Source organism: Molossus molossus, unplaced genomic scaffold, assembly GCF_014108415.1.
Source record: "Molossus molossus isolate mMolMol1 unplaced genomic scaffold, mMolMol1.p scaffold_m16_p_1, whole genome shotgun sequence".
Lineage (NCBI taxonomy): Eukaryota > Metazoa > Chordata > Mammalia > Chiroptera > Molossidae > Molossus > Molossus molossus.
Window position 1 is genome coordinate 119441299 of NW_023425344.1, and position 20699 is coordinate 119461997.

Here is a 20699-nt window from a genome sequence, read left to right on the forward strand (position 1 = left end):
ATTTTTTTTAAAAAAACTGGGTTTGATCCTTGGTTTTGTCACTCACTGATTTACCTTGGTCAACATGTAACCTTTTCAAAGAAGCTAAATTTGTTTGTCTCCAGGTCCTTCTGATTCTGAAGACTGATAATCAACAAGGATGCCTGTAAAGTATAGTGCTGGGCATACAAGGCCTGGGCACAGGAGGAATGTATGACACATCTCTGACAGAAAAGGATACTGGCCAAACATCAGTGAATCAGAGAGAAACCGAGAGTCTACAGCTCTGACTTTCCCAATACCATCAAGAATCATGCCATAGGTCCTGGCCAGGGCTCAGTTAGAGTGTAGTCCCGTGCACGGAAAGGTTGAGGGTTCAATTCCTGGGTTGGGGTGTGTAGAGGAGGCAACCAATCATTGATGTTTTTCTCTCTCTAAAAAAATAAAATAAATCATGCCACAAATTAGAAAAGATTTTTTTTTTTACTTTTTATGGAACAAATAATGTCAGATACCAGTATTTAAGACTGCCCTAGGACCTCATCAGGTTGCCTCAATTCCTAATCTGTACTTCCTATGTTCTAGGAATGTACTAACAATTGTTCTCATTGCCCTGTCTTCCCAAAAACACATTAAGACCACTTCAAAGACAGTATTTTTTTAGGATAAACAGACTAGAATAATAGTAAAAGGTTAAGATTGGGGTTAGCTCTTTCAGTGTCCTATTGTAAAGGCAAGCAGCCTGATCCCTTACCAGACAGACGGCTTTAACAAATCATCTACAGGGATTCCATGCTGGGTAGAAACTGTCAGTGACCTCCAGATTCAGGATGTAACTAATCATGACTCTAGAAAGGGTGACCCACGCCATGCCAGTATAGCAGTTGTAGCAACTGGCTCAGATGTCTGGACCTCCCCAAGAGAAAACCTAGTAACCAGAGACCCAGGCTGCCTCCTACTCACCACGAGCAGACCATTCTCCTTCTTGCGCCAGACCCACTCCGGGTGGGGATAGCCAACTGACTTACAGTACATCATGGCATCCTGCCCTTCATTCTTGTTCTCACTGCGTTTATGGCCCGTGATATCAGGAGGAGCTGTGAGAAAGAGCATTGAACAGTTACCATGGGAGCCAACTCTGAACAGGATACAAAGGCCCCACCTAATGAGCCCTGCTTTTAATAATCTTTAGGCTCGCCCTCAAATTCAGTTTTGATAACATGCATTTCAGGTAAGAATAGTGCAATGGAACTAACCCCATCCCCTACCTCCTGTCCACAAAAGCAGCCCAAACAGACATCAGGATTAGGATTACTGTATGTGAAGTAAACCTACTTGAAAAGGGCATAGGCTTAATTGCCCTAAATTAAGCCATCCTTTAAAGAAAATTAAAACAAAAGCTATTATCATCTCTACCAGTCATAGTTTTTCTTAAAACACCCTCACTAACTATTGTAGTTTATGTCCATTGTCATATATTCCCTTAAAGAAATGAGGAATCTCTGAGCTCAAACACCTAAAATCAAGTCCTACTGTAAGGTATGTAAAAACAATGAATGCCTGGAAAAGTTATCTGATGAATATCAATGGCCAAGGCTCTCCCAGGAAGGAAGAAATTCAGCAAATTAGCTTCACAAGGGGAAGAAAGAAGTGAACAGGAAATTCAACCAGTGTGCCAAGAGATTCTATTAACAGTTTAAGAATCTGACTTGTACTTCTGATTTGCAGTAATCTCAATGAAACCAATCTTAGGGGAATTTCTAGACATGCTAGTGGCTGTTAGTCTTTTCTGCTTAGGGATGACTTAGGAAGAAAGAAACAGCACCAGTGATTTTAAAATTAGATAAATTTCAAGGATCCAATAAGCCTGAGATGAAGGCTAATTCTTCAAATCTGGCCATCTTTGATCTTATTTTTTCCACCATGCCTCAGCAGTTATAATAATCTGAACGCAATAAATTTAAAGTACTGTAGGCCAGATGTCACTTTGTTGGCCAAGATAGGAAAGAGAATTAATAGATCTTGTCCAAATTCCAATTTTGCTGGTTCTTTAATTACTCTGTGCTTCAACTCTCTACCCATTATCAAATGGAGATAATTCTAGCCCCTGCCTACATCCAATGTCACTAATAAATAAGATGTCAAAACATTCATTTTGAGACTGTAAAAGCCTGTGGAATTGTATGATATCATGGGCTGATCCCATGTTCCCCCTCCGATTGCCTTGCTTTCTTGGTTTAAAAATAATCTAATCTGAAGTCCTGCTACTCTCAGACTGTTTTCTGTGTTTCCCAGATCAGCTCCAGAAGCACCTGGACAAGAACAGTCTGAGCAAGGCCCCAAGCTATCTCTATATAACTACTGCTTGCCAAACAGGCCTGCTTAATACTACTCAGTGTGGGGTGTTTTCTTTCTTTTTTTTTGTACATGCCCTTAGTGGGAACCAAACCCGGGACTCTCTGGTCCACAGGCCGATGCTCCAACTACTGAGCCAAATTGGCTAGGGCGGGTGTTTTCTAAATAGGCAGTTACAAAGGCAAAATTTGTTAAGGGTCAGACTGGCTCAATCATATTCCCACACCAAATTTCTCCCACAGTACTGGATCACGTCGCAGTGATCACCCATCCTTCTTCAGTTAACCAATATTAAAGACCATCTTAAGCACTCCAAGCAGTAAGCTCCATGACCATACAAGAACTAAAACACCATCAAGAAAGAGTTGGGTGACACAAGCAGAAGAGCTACCACATTTTGCTTCTAGTTGTGTTTCATTCACCTGACAAACATTTGTTGAGAACACACTACATACCAGATATGACAGAGTGGGGGTGGGGAAGCCTTTCTGATGAGGTAAGTTTTGGCACAGTCATGAAGAAAATAAGGGAGAGTATGCCACTCGTATCTGCAGAGAAAAACACTCTTAAATAGAGGGAAAGGCAGAAGCCTTGAGGCAGAAATGTGCTTATTATGTATAAGGAGCAGCATGAAGGAGTTTTTTTGAAACACAGTAAACAAGGGGAAGATGGCAGGAAAGGAGGAAATCCGAGAGAATGGAGCCTAGATCAGAGAACTTTGTAAGCCACTGAAATGACTTTGGCATTTATTCTGAGTCAGCTGGAAAACCACTGGTGAATAGCAAGTGCAGGTATGGAATGATCTACATGTTTTAACAGGCTGCCTCTTGCTACTATGTGGATGACAGTTGTAGAGAAACAACAGTGGAAGCAAGACTAATTAGGTGCTATTACAATAATCCAGGCAAGAGAGAAGGTGGTCTGGATGAGGGCAGAAGAAAGGAGATTTTGGATACATTTGAATAAATATATTTATTAATGGACTGGATGTGAGATGTGAGAGAAAAAAGAGTCAAGAATGATCCCAAGATTTTTGGCCTGAGTAACTATAGAATAGAGTTGTAAATTACTATGATGAAGAAGACTACAGAAGAACTAGGGTGGATTATTTGCTTATTTTTATTTTGTTTTGTTTGGGGATGCAGTAAACGATGGTAATAAAAACCAGGAGTTCAAATTTTAGGACATGTTAAGTTTTTGTTATTGTTTTTTTTTATCCTCACCCGAAGACATTTTCCCATTTTTTTGTTCAGGTAGAGTGGGAGGGAGAGAGAGGAACAGAGAGAGAGAGAGAGAGAAACATCGATGTGAAAGGAACACATCGAGAGGCTGCCACCCGCACGACCGACCAGGGCCGGGGACAAACTGCAACCGAGGTACGCGCCCTTAGCGGGAACCGAACCCGGGTCTCTCAGGACCGCAGGCCGACGCTCTAACCGCTGAGCCAAACCGGCCAGGGCAGGACATGTTAAATTTAAGATCCTTATTTAACATCCAAGTGAAGTTGTAAAGTAGACAACTGAGTATCAAGTCTGGAGCTCAGGGTAGTCATCTGGGGTGGAGATACAAATTTCACAAATCAGCTTACATGTGATATATTTTCCCATTTTCATTCTACTTTGCTCCACAGAGAATATTCAATCTGGCCCTGTTATCTGACTAATTCCAAAAGTACTGTGAGTTCAGTACCATCAGTTTTTGCCATGGGGACTCATCTCTAAGATTACACATTGGAAACACCTAAAAGGCTGAAAGTTGAGTTGGTTTATGGCTCCACACCCTCTATAAAGTTGCTATTCTGAAAAGACACAGACTTGAAGGTGAAGACATGGAGAGAGGGGTAGAGATGGTCTTCATTCCTTCCTTGATGTTTAGGAGATCACCGCTAGGAACTTGGCTAACTCCCATCACACCTTGCTGGCCATGTTTACACAGTGTAAGCTTACAAGAAGAGTTTTTAACAGCTAAATCTATGGCTGCTTTCTCTGCAATTTAGCAAATAATATGAAGTAAAGCTTGGAAATACCCCCTCTACCTAACATACTCAAAGGATGAATGCCCTCAATATTCACTCTTGGGATGGAGAAAATATCACTGTGTACTCGGCAAAGAAAAAATGAACCCAACCCACGTTACTCTATGTTTACAGGGAGTGATAACAACTCTTATTTTAGCCTCTGGATCAATGAAAAGTTTTTTCACTTCTCTCTATCCTTTATGGGAGCTTCTCAATCAGAAAGCCTGCTCCTGCCCGGCAGAGTCACAGAGCAAGAAAATAACCAGACTCTCAGTGCATGTCAGCAGTGGTCAGAGAAGGGACCTCTTAGGGCTCAGAGTCCACCTGTGGTAGTTTTTAAAAAGTCTACAAAGTCTCCAATATTCTGCCCTTCAAGAGATGACGCCTAACTTACCTCCCCTGGAATGTAGGCTGGACCTAGTGAATTAATTCTAATGAATAAAATAAAACAGAAGTAAAGGTGTACAACTTTAGGTACTAGTTCACAAAAGACAATGAGGTTTTCTCCTCCTTGCTTTCTCTCGGATCACACACTCTGAGCTGCCACACTAGAACAATGCTCAAACAGCCTGTGAGGAGGTCCATGTAGGGAGAAATTAAGGCCTTCAGCCAATAGTCACATGAGGCAGCCATCTAGGAAACAGATGCTCCAGCCCCAGTCAAGTGTTCAGATGACTGCAGACCCAGCTTGACAGACCCTGAGCCAGAACTACCCCACTAATCTGCTCCCTAATTCCTGAGCCACAGAAACTATGAGGTGACAAGTGTTTACTATTTTAAGCAATAAATAACAAACGTAGCCACCAGATGAAGCAGACCTTACACCATTTGGGCTCTGCAGAGACTATTACTTACCAAATGAATAACCTAAGGTGGGCCATTTAAACTTATATGCATAACCAAGGGACACAGACAATAGTGTGGTGAAGGCAGGGAGGAAGTGGGTCATTGGGGGGAACAAAGGAGGGACATCTGTAATACTTTTAATAATAAAGATAAAATTTTAAAAATCCTTTGAATTTCAGTTTTCACTTGTGTAAAACAAGAATACCCACATATTTCTTATGAGGATGAAATTACATCTCTGTAGGAAATAGCACAAGATTGAAGTTCAGGATCAAAAATAAACATTTAAATTGAGCTATTAGTTGGAGCAAAGAATGGCGAGGCCTTGACTCAGGCATTCTGAGTTCTAAGAAATCAGAGATGCTGATTATTATGTGTTCTCTCCTTGTTTACTGATATAAACAGAACTTGTTTGTGACTCTAATAAGATTTAATTAGCTCAGATACTGACAAATTATATTAATTAATGGCCTACTGATACTGATTAAGGTGCTCACTTCATATGGGCTTGCCATTTAATAAGGAACGACTTAATCATGTCCTGTTGGTATGAAGGTCTAAGTCTGACAAAGCAGATCCTCTTTACTTCCCTGTACCCTCTCAGGGAGGCACAAACTGATGGCAGAAGTGAGTGTAGAAGTGGTAATGAGGTAACAAAGAGACTCTTAAAAAAGATCACAGACCCACTAGGAGCAAACTCAAGCTTGATAGCCACATACTCTAATCATGTTAATGGATATCCCTTCCAGTATCCTAATGACTTTTAGTGACCCAACAATACCTGACCAAATTTAATGACATGGGCCTTTGGCTGAAGGCAAATGCACATTACTGAGTACCTTCTGTTGCCCCAACCTGCCTGCACTTCAGCAGAGCATCCAGCTTTTCTGCCAGGCTGGTGGCTGCAGAAAGTGTCAACTTACACAGTGGAGGTATTTTCAGCTAAAGCTGATGATAAATAAAGTTAAACATAACAAAGCTGAAAAAGGTATGGGGCCTCTTTCCTGGACTGCTTATGTGGTGTTCTCACTTTTCAAAATAAATTCTTAACTTCGCAATCAATTTTCAAAGAAACTCCATCCTTAAAGGTTCTTTTCAATGAGTGGGCTATGTCTAGGTAAACATAATGATACCTCTGCTTCCTTTATGCAAAATATCAAATCCTAGAGATACCTCATCTTTGCTGTAGGCAAGTTAGAGGCTTGGCTGAAGGTAGAGGGAGCATTAAGATTTACTGCCCAACAAGCATTATGAGATTGGTAAAGATGGAAGCAAGAAAGATGTCAGCTTTTGGCTCACTAAGGCTTCTCTACAGAGTAGGTTCATCATTGGTTGTGAAGCCTAGAACAGCCTGGGACTTGTGCTGTCTCCTATAGGTGTGACCACTGAGTAGGAGGCACTGAAGTGATTCTAACCTTGGATAATCACCAAGAATGCACGCTTTTTTTAAATATATTTTTGATTTATTTATTTTTTTAATAGAGAGAGGAAGTAAGAGACGGAAACATCAACTTGAGAAACACTGATCGGCTGCCTCCTGCACACCCCCATTGGGGATCGAGCGTGAAACTCTGGGCATGTGCCCCAACCAGGAAATCAAACTGGGACCTCTCAGCCCATGAGATACGGCTCAGTCCACTGAGCCACACAAGCCTGATGTTCATGCCATAGTTCCAACACATCAAATCAAGTTTGAGAACCACTGCTCTAACACTGTTCCTGGCACCATTGTTTTTGATTGGGGACTACAAGGAAGGAGTGTTCCACAGGCTGGGAGATGAAAAAGCAGAGGTGTGGGGGTCCCCTAAGGTAACATTCTTAAAGTTGGGAAGCTGTAAGTCACAACCACTAGGAAAAGAAACTTAGAAATCATTAACCCAACCTCTCCTCTGTGTCCACAGCCCATTAGAGCCTTAAGGACCCTCTATTTCATCCTACTTCATCATATACTGGGCAGCTGAGGCCCAAGGAAGAAAACTGACTGGTCAGGTCATGGTGAGATTACTGGCAGGGCCAGGATTAGAGCCCATCTCTTCTCTCAGTCCAAGGCCTTTTAATTGTTATGTGCTGAACATGGCCACGTGGCTTAGTGTTTAGGAGCACAGGCTTAGAGCACCTGGGTGAGGACCTTGGGCTCCACTGCTTAACTCTATCACTCTGTGTAAGTCATTTAATTTCCTTTGGCCTCAATTTTCTCACCTGGAAAGGGAGACAATAACAGCATTTACTTCAGAGTTGTGAAGACTAAAGGAGAGGAAAGGATTGAGTAATGGACCTAGCATAGTGTCTGGCACACAGTAACTGCACAATAATGTTAGTCATTCTTGGTCTTAGTAAGGAAGTTTAGAGCAGCACCCTGATAAAAGTAACAGAAAAAATAGGTATGGTTATTTGAGCTAAGGTCGATGTTCAAAATGTTCTAGCAGGTATTACTATGTTTTTAAAATGTTTTCAAGTAAGGGCAATTCTGAGTCAGAACCAGCTTCAACATCAGCTCCGACCTAAAGGATGTCACAATCTCTAAGCATCCTCAACTGTCAAAGTAACCACCTATCAAACAAATAAATGACCATGAAAATGGTCTTCATGCTGAAAATACTGTACAAATGTGAGATGTGCATTATTACTCTTAATGATATTCGTCATCATCACCATACAGTCCACCTCAGCCAATATGAACTTAGACATATCACTGGTAAAGCCATGAGACAGAGCAGGAAATAAGAATACAGGGCAAGGTCACTTATAAAAATTTTAACATTCAGTCACAATATTAAAATAGAAAGAAAGTTAAGAAGGACAGAGGAGAAAAACAAGTTCAATCTTGGCTCTCATAGCCATCAAAAGACAGAACATTAGAAATGCCCAATGGACAGGCAGAGATGATAGGCCTAATAAGACCAGAGACACAACCTTCCTGGGGTTGGGCTGTATCTTTTCACAAGAGGCAGGCATGGGTGTTGCAAAAGATTTGATGACCAGACCAAAATCCTTTTCTAAAAACAGCAATAAAACTCCAACTCCTTGTTTCTTGCATTAGACAAAATGGTTGAGAAATGAGGATAGGGTTTGGGAGTCATGACAGGGATTTTCTTTTTAATCCCTGTAAATTACATAAAAAATTTTTATTTGCTCTCTTATGAGCACTTTTTTTAAAGAAAAAAAGAACGGAGAAGTGAGGAGTACAGATTAGAAAGGTAGCCCTGGCCAGTTTGGCTCAGTGAATCGGACCAATAAGTCGCAGGTTCAATTCTGGTCAAGGTCATGTACCTCAGCTGCAGTTCATCCTTGGCCCTGTTCCAGGTTGTGCAGGAGGCAACCAGTGTGTCTCTCTCACATCAATGTTTCTCTCTCTATTTCTCTCTCTCTCCCCCTCCTTCCCTTCTTCCCTCCCACTCTATCTTAAAATAAACAGAAAAATATCTTTGAGTGAGGATTTTTTAAAAAAGGATTAGAAAGGTTAAAGAATTACAGGCACAGCTCAGCCAGTGTGGCTCAGTGGACTGAGCATCATCCCATGGACTGAGAGGTCCTCGTTTGTGGGTTCGATCCCCAGTAGGGGGTGTGCAGGAGGCAGCTAATGGATGTTTCTCTCTCACATGGATGTTTCTTTCCATCTCTCTCTTCCTTCTCCTCTCTAAAAAAATCAATAAAAATATATTTAAAAAAGAGAGAATTACAGGGATAAAAAAAATACAAAACATTCAAGAATGCTCCATGATCAGGTGTGGAGTCTCTTAATGACATAAGCTATGAAGAGTCAAAAAGCTGGGGAAAGTGCCCTGGCTGGGTTGCTCAGTTGGTTGGACCATCATCCCATATACCAAAAGGATGTGGGTTCAATTCCTGATCAAGGCACATACCTAGGTTGCAGATGGGAGGCAACCAATTGATGTTTCTTTTTCTCCCCCCCCCCCCCATCCCTTCCTCTCTGATTAAAAAAAAAATCTTTGGGTGAGAATTTAAAAAATTTAAAAAGCTGGGGAAAGTGATGCCTTCTCAGGGGTATCTAAGTGAATCCCCAGAGGGCCAGGGCCCACTAAGGTCTAATCATTGCTGTTCTTCTCCCCTGGCCAGCCCTAATCCATCCAGCATCTGTTCATGGCACCTACTAAAAAGCTAAAAAATGTAATCCTAAACAGTAACAGTACATTCCTGTTTACATGGTGCCTCATTCTTGTCCTTTAAAAAAAGAAAGAAGGAAACCTAAACCTACTTTAGATTCAAGGTCTTCTTCACTACATGCAAATACTACCAGATTCAAAACTCCTGTCTTGACGGGGATCTCCAGGCTAGGGCAGAAAAGCACTGCTACCTCAAGTCTGTTCTCAGCGCTGTGTCCCTCTCTCTACTCTTTCAGCCTTCTTTTCCTTCTTTTTTAAAAATCCTCAACCCAAGGGTATGTTTATTGAATTTAGAGAGATAGGAAAGAGGAGGGGAGAGGAGAGAAACATTGATGAGAAACAGTGATCTGTTGCCTCCTGTATGCACCCCAATGGGGATCGAACCTGCAACCTTTTGGTATATGGGACACTTCAACCAACTGACCCACCCAGCCAGGGATAGCCTTCTTTTCTTTTGAACACAACAAGTAACTCAAGATTTGGTAATGTGACATATAATGGCCAGTTCCTGGCTATCTAAGTCCTTTACTACCCACAGTGCTAAGTAAGCCCAAGAACACCCCAGAGAGTTTTGAACTGCAGGAAAAGCCTGAAGGGGAAGAAAAGGGCTGCATGAAGAACAGATCTAAAGAAAGATATATGTATAGTCTGAATTATAAAAGATTCTCAGAGACTCCTGTCAGCAGAGATCACTTACATTACCTGAATCCCTTCAATTTCCCCGTTCTCGAATACAGCTACCTCTTACCTCTGTATTACTCAACAGACTTTTCGAATCATTATAGTTATAAAAAGGTAACTGTCTCTTACTCCACCCCAAAGGCACTGAGGAAATAAAATGAGTTTATATAAAAATGCTATGGTAGTAACCCTCCTCCCCTCTCTAAATGTTTTCTACCCCACCCCAATCAGGAGCTAGCCTAGAATATGACCTTGGGGCCTGAGGCAAACCTTTTAAAAGTTACACAGAAAAAGCCAAATGTTCAGTCTTTATCAGACTAAACTATCCATAAGACATTAAGTGTTCAGCTGTTTTCTGTCCAGGTGTTCGAGGAGAGAGGGAAAGGGAAAGACCAGAATTCTTTATGAATTTTCTTAAGAGACTAACATATCTGACCAAGCTAGTGACAAAATATGTTTTAGAATTATATTAAAAAATTCCCTTAAGGTCTACTTCTTTAAAACCAAGATTATCACCACCAGCCCAATCTTACTCACAGGGCTACTGTACAGTAAAAATGCAACAGTGCAGAGTCCGCATCTTCACTATGGTAAGATACCATCTCAGTTGTAACTTCCTCTGGAAACATTCTTGCCTGTAGCCTCCTCTTCTCTGCCCCTCCAGACCACCACTTCATATCTGCCCAACTGTATGTGAGGAAAGGTGCCTCTGGGGCCACTGACCGCCCCCCCCCCCCCTTGAGCAGCCAAGCCAATAGAAAATAACCTTTGTTTCCACTCCTGAAAGTGCTGCATAGAAATCATTAATGCCAAATCACTTAGATTACAGTTTGTCAGGACTTGCAATTGTATGTAATTATCCTTTAGCCTTGAAGACTATTAGCTAACACACTACTTTCCTTCCCTCACCCACCCTGTGACCTAGGCACTTGACTTTGTGCCAAAGGCTCAGCCTGGAATGTTGCAGGTCCTCAAGTCTTACATGGAAGAGTCTCCCCCCAGAGCTCAGCTCACCTAGATGGGAAAAGCCCTTGGCTGGCTGAGAAAATGCTGTCTCACACCTCCATCCTCATGTTGAACAAATATAACATTCTTTAAAAACAGAGATAAACCCAGATCTCTCCAAGAAAAAACACTGAATTAATCAAATCCCAGGTTCTCTGGCCTATGTAGATTGAAACCATGGAACTATGACTCAACGCCTTTAGACATTTAGAATTCAACCTGGCAGCCAGATAAGGCACTGGCTGTCCATGCATTCACAAGTCAGGGCTGTGTCACCAAGACACTACTTTCATTTAATAACACCATATAACAGAAACTTTAAATGTGTCTAAGCCTTTCTTGAATCTGAAGTTTTAGTCTTCCAAATATTTTAAGGAACACCTGAATACCGGCTATACAGGCCCTTCCTATTTCCTAAATGTATCTGTCCAGCTTCTAGAGATCACCCTATGGATTTAAAGAACAAGATGTGTCTTCCTAAATAAATTTTTTTTAAAACTAGGGGGAAAAAAATCCTCATCTCTTCAGTCTGACCTCAAACAGTAGCCCCAACGACCCATGGTCATTTTATAAATGAAAAACAAAGAACAGGGATTAAGACCTAAGGATCTATGCTAGCTCTGTCACCAACTCACTATATGGCACAAAGCAGTGGTTTTTCATTTCTGGGTCTCAGCCGCTTCTTTGCAATAATACAGGAAAACTGGAATATTGATGTGCTTAAGTAGTTACAACTCTTACAATTCTATTGGACTTTCTTGGATCTTTCAGCTATAGACTCATATTTAAGATGCCATGCCCTCAGAGTTTCAGAAAATTCTAATGAATTATCCATAAATAATTTATGTTTACCCTTAACACTTACTTTGACAAATTCTGCTGGACCACTGGAGAGACCTATGTAATAATACTCAGAAGGCACTGTTCTAAGAGCTTTCCATAAGACTGAACTACACACAGCTGTCAACATTCAAGCATTTTTAACATACCTAAACAGTAATTTCATATGGTTCAACCTATTATGTAAACTTATTTAATCTGCCTAACAAACCCATGAGGCAGGTTTTACAAATTAGGAGACTGAAACATACATAAATTAATCATTTGTCGTGGTCTCACAGCTAGTAGATGTTGGGGTGTGGAATTAAACCTGGGTAGCTGAGATCCTGAGCCTGGGTACTAAACATACGTAACGTTATAGTGCCTCTCACAATGGAAACAAGAACTTCAAGCTTGGGAGTCCAGACCAAGGTAGTAGCTCGGAAGAAGAGTGAAAGGCTCACACCGCAGCCTCTGTTGGGTTGTACCTTTCACTTCAATGGTGGCATTTGCTTTAGGAGCACTGTGAAAGTGATATACACAGTGGTATTCTCCTGAATCTTCAGCTCTCGGCTTATTGATCCTGCAGAGATGAGAAGAAAAATCTGGTGAGGAAGGTGGGAACAGTCAAAATATACAAAAGGAGAATCCAGGGGGCAACCAGGTGCTCTCCAAATTGTGCCACTGAATTCAACTCACTTCCTCCTAACTAAAAGGAAAAACCTTCCTCTGGGTTACTACTTACTGGGTACCAGAAATACAAAGATGAAATGACACGTTCCCTAACCTTAAGGTGTTCCACCCTAATGGAGGAAATAAACCACAAAATAGGCAATCAAAATAGAAGGCTGTACAAAGTACTATAATCTATGTTCAGATATAGAGGATAGAGCTATCACTGAAACTTCTTACTCACCTGGTAGGTCCAGTCAAATAAGAGCAGGAAAGAATGCAAACCTATTTCTGTGCTTCTCTAGAGACCTTGTTTAGGTAGTCCTGTTCTTCCTACCCTGTATTTTAGCAGCATGTCTTTCAATAAGTCTCCTCACTAACAGGACCCAAGGATAGTAAATAAAAAAAAACAAAACAAAACAAAAATCTGCCATCAGAGCATCAGCAAGGGATGTAGCTAAACTTTAAAGAATTTTAGCTGTAGCTAAAACTCCAGGGCCCTGCATGATCGGACAGCTTGCCCACCTCCCTAGTCTTGTCTCAGCCACTTTCCAGCCCTGCTGGTCTCTATTTTTTTTTAATGTGCCAAGCTTGTTCCTACCTCAAAACTTTCCCATTCTTTATATACAATGCTCTTCCCTTCCCTCTTCCTTTTCCATTGTCTTGGCTTATATGTCACCTTCCTCCTACCCTCAATCCAAGTGACATCCCCCTCCCTGACATTCTCATACTATACTGTGATTCTTCACAGAACTTATCAGTGTTATTATACAGGGTGGGGCAAAAGTAGGTTTACAGTTGTTCATATGGAAAATAAAACAATAAATACTACAAGAATAAGCTGTGTTTTGCATATTCAAAACTGTAAACCTACTTTTGCCCCACCCTATATATTTATGTGATTGCTTGATCACTGTTCATTATCCCAAAAGACCAAGTTCTGTGTGTATAGGCACTGTTTATTTGATGCTAATTCTATCCCCAGCACATAGCCTAGTACCTGGAATACAGTAAAGGAATAAACAAACAAATGAATGAACACAAACTCAAATGAATAAAAATGAGTGAACAGCAAATGAGTGCAAACCAAGTTAAGCAGACTGACAGAAAGGACTGTAGAAGTGTGGAAAATGGCCAGAACAGCACTTCCTCTGAATCCCACTGGGTCATCCCAAACAAGCCTTCTTGCCCCTGCAGACCAGCTTCACACCAACTCAGTTCAGTACAGCCTACATCACACCCCTAAACATGTACAGAAAGGTTAGTGTGCAATTACAGAAAACAAAAACAACAGCCTCCAGGATAAATATAATAAATATTATATAGCTCCGACTCTTTTGCTCCGTGGTAATAAAATATAATATTTATGCCCTGGCCGATTTGGCTCATGGGTTAGAATGTTGGCCCATGGACTGAAAGGTCTCAGGTTTGATTCCTGGTCAAGGGCACATACCTGGGTTGCAGGTGTGATCCCTGATTCCTGGGGTTGTGCGGGAAGCAACAGGTCGATGTCTCACACATCAATGTTTCTCCCTCCCTCCCTTCCACTCTAAAAAATCAATGGAAAAATATCCTCCAGTGAAGAGTAATAAAAAATAAAAATTTAAATTTAAAAATAATAAAATATGATACATATGATGGTCACATCTCTACTGCACTAGTAAATGTCAGAAAAATTCCTGCACTGACTGGCCCAATGCATCTATTCACCTTACTATTGATTCCAAAAAGAAATACAGGTTAAGAGACTGTTTATGAGAAAAGACACTGTCTATCCCCTGGACTGTCTCAGCATATCCATGGCAACATAATATTCGCAGAGGAGCAATCAAAAGTCTTCTCACTGACACAAGTGCCTCTTTTTTTAATCCTCACCCGAGGATATTTTTCCATTTTTTGTACAGATAGAGTGGGAGGGAGAGAGAGGAAGGGAGAGAGAGAGAGAAACATTGACGTGAAGGGACACATCGAGTGGCTGCCACCCGCACGACCAACCAGGGCCGGGGACAAACTGCAACCGAGATACATGCCCTTAGCGGGAACCGAACCCGGGTCTCTCCAGACCGCAGGCCGATGCTCTAACCGCTGAGCCAAACTGGCCAGGGCACAAGTGCCTCTTCTTAAATCAATATTCTCCCAGTAGGAAAACAGACACAAGTCACGCACTTTTAGCAAATGTCCCAGAATTTGAAGAAGGAGCAGAAGCTCTATCTTCAGGGCTTAGACTGACTAAGTTCCTTGAGAAGACTTGAGACAATGAGGTCGCACTTATGGGCCAAAATCTTCCCACAACATTCCCTATGACCAGCTATTGGGAAGTAATTGAAGCAAATGGAAAATGTACACTGCTGGCTAAGCAGAAGCATGATCTAAGACTGGCTCCATGGCTGATTTATTAGGTAGCCCAAGGGACTCATCAGTTGTTATTCCATAAAATGTAGAAGAACACAGATTCCCTGAAAAACTCTGACAATTCCCTGGCAATGCAGAACACCCCTGGAGAGCTTTAAATAAAGCTGAGAAAAAAAAGAGAACATGCATTTATAAAGTCAGGCTCAAACTTAATGAAGTTACAATTCAAAGCTTTGTGGGTGACACAGCACAAGACCCAAGAGAAACATGACTGGATGTCTAGTACACTGAAAGAAGAATTGTTTAAAAAAGTAATTTGTAAAACTAATGGACAGACCAAAAATAAAGGCTTTTTATTCCACCCAACACCTCTACTTGAATAACTTTGTCCAAACTATAGGAATATAGCTGGGGCTATATTTCCAAGTTTATATCAGAAGAAACTACAATGGAGATAGATTAATTAAACCTGCCACTACACAATGTGGTATGGTAGGAAAAAGACGACGACCTAGATTCCAGATAATCAGAAGACCTGGAACCTAGCTTTGATTCTGAAACTTACTAGATACAGTATTTGGCCTTGAAAACAGTCAACAGTTATTTGCATCTTAAGTTTCGTTACCCAAAAAAAAGGAGGAGGATCTATGATTAATGTGGATTAATTAAATAGGGGGCATGAAAAGATCTCCATTCTGTAAAATACTGCAGAATGGCCTTGCTAACTACTGGGTACACAGGTTCTTCTGCTCTCATTACAGTGTGCTCTTTCTTTACACTTTCTTTACACCATGCTGTCCAAGCAGGATCAGCTGATCCTTTTCCAGATCAGTTTTTAACCAGGAACAAACTATTTTAAAAGTTGAGGTGCCATGTATTACTAGATATTCCAAAAAAGCACCAAATCTTTGGGTACCAGGTAACATCAACCAGCAGATACCTCCCTTTCATCAAAGGATATTTCCAGGCTACCATCCTTATTGTAGATCACTAAACAGTGCTGTATCCACTGGCCCTGATAAGGTTATGTTTATATTATACACTCTTAAAAGGTAATTCACCAGGAAATCCACCCAGTGGAAAGGTCACTTAGGGTAACCTTGCTCCAAGAGACCTAAAGCAGATTTTCAAACTGATTCCTCAAATCAATGGATTAGGGTCAAGAAACCTGCATTTTAATTGTGACTTTACTACTGATTAGCATTGTGATACTGAGTAAATCACTCCCTATGCCCTCAGTCTATTATCATAGTGATAGGATCATCTATGGCTCGCAAACCTGGCTGCTCATTAGAATCATTTGGAAATCTTTTATAGATTTCTGATTCTCGCCTCAGATATACTGGATTAGATTCTCCAGAGGAGGATCATATATATCTCACATCTTTCTCACATAGCATAATCATGGATTATGAATGTCAAATAAGCTCAGCCACACTCCCTCTCATCTTCCCAGAAGCTGCTAGCCCCTCTTACCTGTATTCCATGTTGCTGGCATTCTTACGAGTGGCAGTCAGTTCTACCCCATTCTTTGTCCAGTAGCTGTATGTAAGGATGTGAGAGCTGGAGGTGAGGTTACATTGCAAGGTGATGGGGAGAGCAGGGAACTCTCGAATAATGACTTCTTCACTGGTGACAATCCTTGGCTCTGTAATAAGAGTGCACAATGATAGGGAGCCATACCCTTCCATTCTCTGCAAACCTGGCCTGAAAGTTGGATGGGGTAGGATGGGGAGACTAGAAGAAAAGGGACGGCAGACAGGACCACATGAGGAATTTCACTTTACCACTTTGGAGAAAGTCAGGAAAGGAATAACAATGATTATAAGCAAATGACCACTAGGTGCAGACAACAGCCTGAAGACTAGTTGGCCTAGATGTGAAAAGAATGGAGTATTACGGGTGCTTGTTCTGGCAACAATTCACTTACACTTTTGAATACCACCATTGTATGACATAAGAACCACCAACCAATTCCACTTCAAATAGAAAACCAGCCTCCACCTTGCAGTTCTAAAGGTAAAGACAGTATCATTTATGTAACTAATAAATTCCCCAAGGAGTCATTAGGCCTTGGAACAGTAATAGTGATAATTAGATAATGGGTTTTCCCACATGTAAATCTGAGAAGCCTATGGCAAACCAGCCATGGCCATTAATTATGCAGAGAAAGGGAATGTAGATCCTAAAAGCAAATTTCCTGTTGCAAGTCTATTGCATTTTCCAAATTTTGCCAAGAGAAAATTCTTATGGAATCATTAGTTCTCTCCAGCCCATATGTATTTATTCCCAAAACAATTTTTTTTTCAGAACACTTTAAAACACATTCCATTCTGAGAAAATATAATTATAACTAGAATGTAGTATGTGTTGGTATTATGGGCTCCTAAAATTTTAGAACTGAAAGGCCCTTAGAATTTATTGAATTCCCATTCTTTAAGAGCTAGAAAGGTAAAATGACTTGTGCAAAGTCATAATTATTAGTGGCAAAGCTGGCCTAAAAAACACATCTGACTCAATTCTCTATTCCTGCCCTCCAACCCCAAACACTTTGCACAGCTTCCACCCTAGGGCAAGTTATATACTTTATCTTCTGGTTCTACCTTAGGCTGACATAACCTGGGATTACTAGTTTAATATCTACAAAAATAACCTAAGCCAAATGTCATAACACAATGAGCAGAAATTTTTTAAGGCACACTACACATCATTCCTAGAAGGTTCATCCTTAAACACTTTGAATTCCATCACTATATTAAAATCAAGATGTTTCTGTTTGCATCTTTTGTTGTTATTTATCTTTACTCTTTTCCCAGGCTTACTTCTTTTTCCACTTTTGGTGAAATATAAATTAGCCACCTTTCCCATTACACAATTGGAGGTATTTGCTCTTTTGTTTTTATTTTTTCTAATTCTTTTTCAGAAATCCTTGACTGACTTCCCATACCCCTGTACCTGGCTACTTCCTGTCTACAACTCTGTAGCTGCTCCCTGAGACTATTTTATGCAATGTAATGCTGAGAGTTAACCTTCAAGGACAGAACTCCATCCCTCCACTGGAACCAAGCAGTTTTCATTATGTGGGGTGGGAGAGAGGATAAAGAGGTCACGGGGCACTTGAAAAACATAATGCCCAAGGACTTCCTTATCATGTAACATTTCTGATTGTACAGGCCAGATTGTATTAAAAAAAAAAAAAAAAAAAAGGTGATAAATAAAGCAAATCCTTAAGTTTGCTCAATTAAGTTGGTTCTCACTGTTTTCCAACTCTGACAAAAAGACAGTGGTTATCTTCCATTCAGCACTGGTCCTTATTGGTAACATCAAACAGGGTCTCTATGTACAGATAATGGAGGCATAGCAGCCACTAACACAAAAGCAGATGCATGTAAACATGTTAGCGTAGTAGTGTCCCATGGTTTCCAAAACACACCGGACAGAAGCCAAATCCCTGGGCCTTAAGTCAGGCAGAACGGCTGCAAACCCTGCAATGGAAGGCGCACACACACCATCAGCAGAAAGCATCACAACTCCAAGAAAAATCAAAACCAAGCAAAAACAAAAGAGAGAGAGAACCAGTACTCCACAGAAACGAAAAAATATAAAGGCAACATTAAAACCCAAACACACTTTTAGGTTTGTACTAAATTTTTATTATCCAATTTCATTTTCTGTCCCACTTGGGACTCTCCTGGTTCTTCCTCTCAGACTGCACTGCACTGAGAAAGGGTGAACTCTGAGAATCAGGCCACAAGCTTCCAGATATTTAAATACAAGGAAGCCAAAGTAAATGCTATTCTTACCTGTGGTGATGCAAATGACCATTGCAGCTCAGAGTGATTAAGAAGTTGATGAAGGCAACCTGGTGGACTTTCTGCCAAGAATTCTTGGAAGACAAAGAAAAACAGTTTTCCCCCAAGTGTTAAAGATCCAGGAGAGAATCAGCTGGGAGTAAGTGGATAATTTAAATAGGTTTTAAACACAATTCTGCACATTAGGAAGGTAGTGAGATAGGGTAACCTGCCTCCCATTACTGCTGTATATGGAAACCAGTGGTAGCTGTCCTCTTTGGGCACAAAGCCACATCTGAATTCTGCACCAGGATGAAGGTGGGCTTTTATTTCTGTAACTGAGCAATGCCCACCAAAGTCCAAGAGAGAGGAACATTATGAAAAGTTCAAAATTTTTTTACCTGCCACAGACTCTTATTTAGAAGCATTAGTAGGAGATCCTTACCTAGTCATCATTCATATGTAGATGAACATGCTATGCTGAGAGAGATAGCCTAAGAACTGGAGACATTTCTCTTCCTACCTTATATTACTCAAGGAGATTTAGGGGAAAGTACTGGTCATTCTTAGACAGAAGACTTCAACCTCCCCCTGGAGGCAATTGTCCTTGGGGATCATAAAACAATCTAATTAGGAATTCAGGGTGGTTTTTTTGTTTGTTTTTAAAAAGAAGAAACCTGACTCTCAGTTAACTAGGGTCAACTGATTGATAGCAAGTCTGGGGAAAACCCAAACTAGCGAGCGTTTCATTCAACCACATAGACACCCCTAATTTAGGAAGCTTACTTCCAAGTAAACTGGGGAATGCTATGTACGCTCAAGATTTGGATTCCGAAGTTTCATCTTCTTCTATCCCCAAGACACGACCTTTTAACTGTGAGTCTACTAGAGTCAGGCTCCTAGAAGTACAAATAAATACCAAATGCCTGACCCAGTCCATGCCTATTAACTTCTGCAGACCTTTGTGGCCACTTGGGTAATCCTGCCTTTTTAAGGAAAGGAGCAAGGGGACAGGAGAAGGCATGCAAGGGGGGGAAAAAAGTTAAATACAAGAAAAATTACTGGGTTAACGTTCCTCATTTTCACATAGACAAGGTTTTCTTTTCCCCTTTCCTGAAGCAGTTTCTTGGATTCAACAGTGTCAACTGCAATAGCCTCTCCTATCTCTCCTCAAGGCCTCTTTTTCTTCATAGGCATATTCTGAGTTACTATAAAGGACAACTAATTTGTTACTTTCCATATAAAGGTATATTGAATCAGGGCCCATGTTATACTACCTACTGTTATTACCAAATTCCTCATAAATATATTTTACTATTTTTATTTTCTCTAAATCAATCAGTTCTTTAATCCAGAACTGGCTATACAGGTCTCTTACTGAGTGAGTCCTTAAAGAGAAGGTGAAAATTACAGAGGATCTTTCCATTAAATCGAGAATGCTCCCTCAATTATAATCAGATCAGATGTGGAGCTAGAAATCTTCCTGGCTGAGAGCACTGGCTCCGTGGTGGCTTCTCCCTCCCTCTCCTTCCCATCATACTAGTAGCAAGATACTTTTCAGAAACAGAGGTGGCCACAAAAGCTTCTATGTCTGATGTCTTTCTTGTACCTACTACAACAGATGCAGGAGATGATTCTGAGGCAGCAGCTCAGCTCACCCTCATCACTCAGAGGAACGGGGTTGGATTCTAGTTTCCTTTTCCTTTTCAAGACACAAGAAAAGGCTAGTGTGAGTGGCTTCCAAACTATTTCTGGGTAGCCAGCCTCTGAGATGAAGAGCACGGTGCCAACAATCTGTCATCAGAATCACCATGTTTGTGAATATGGATCAGATACTCTATGACTTTGAAACAGTATGATGGGGTTTTAAATAAATACCTTGCAGCTTAGAGTCACCTGACTCCATAGCAAGACATACAAGGAAATCTCAAACTGCTACTTTTAAGAGAACAGGAGACTGGATGGGCAGGACCAGTGAGAATCATACTGCTGCAGTGGAGGGCTGTTATCAGAGAAGTACATGCCACTGTTTTAGAAAAGAAAAAGAGCTAGAGCTAT

General features: G+C 40.9%; 2 protein-coding genes across 5 annotated transcripts in view; one reads left to right on the forward strand and one right to left on the reverse strand.

The window, feature by feature from the left end:
* The window catches only part of REC114 (REC114 meiotic recombination protein), a 208431-nt gene that overhangs the window by 177096 nt on the left and 10636 nt on the right, over positions 1–20699 (forward strand). The window lies entirely within an intron of this gene.
* Positions 1–20699, reverse strand: part of NPTN (neuroplastin) — a 72508-nt gene that overhangs the window by 13316 nt on the left and 38493 nt on the right. For all 4 annotated transcript variants that reach the window (XM_036246021.1, XM_036246027.1, XM_036246015.1 and 1 more), the window contains 3 exons: positions 16327–16498; positions 12315–12409; positions 943–1076 (listed from right to left, as the gene is read on the reverse strand). In XM_036246021.1, coding sequence (XP_036101914.1) covers positions 943–1076; positions 12315–12409; positions 16327–16498 — 401 coding nt within the window. The remainder of the gene's footprint in view (positions 1–942; positions 1077–12314; positions 12410–16326; positions 16499–20699) is intronic.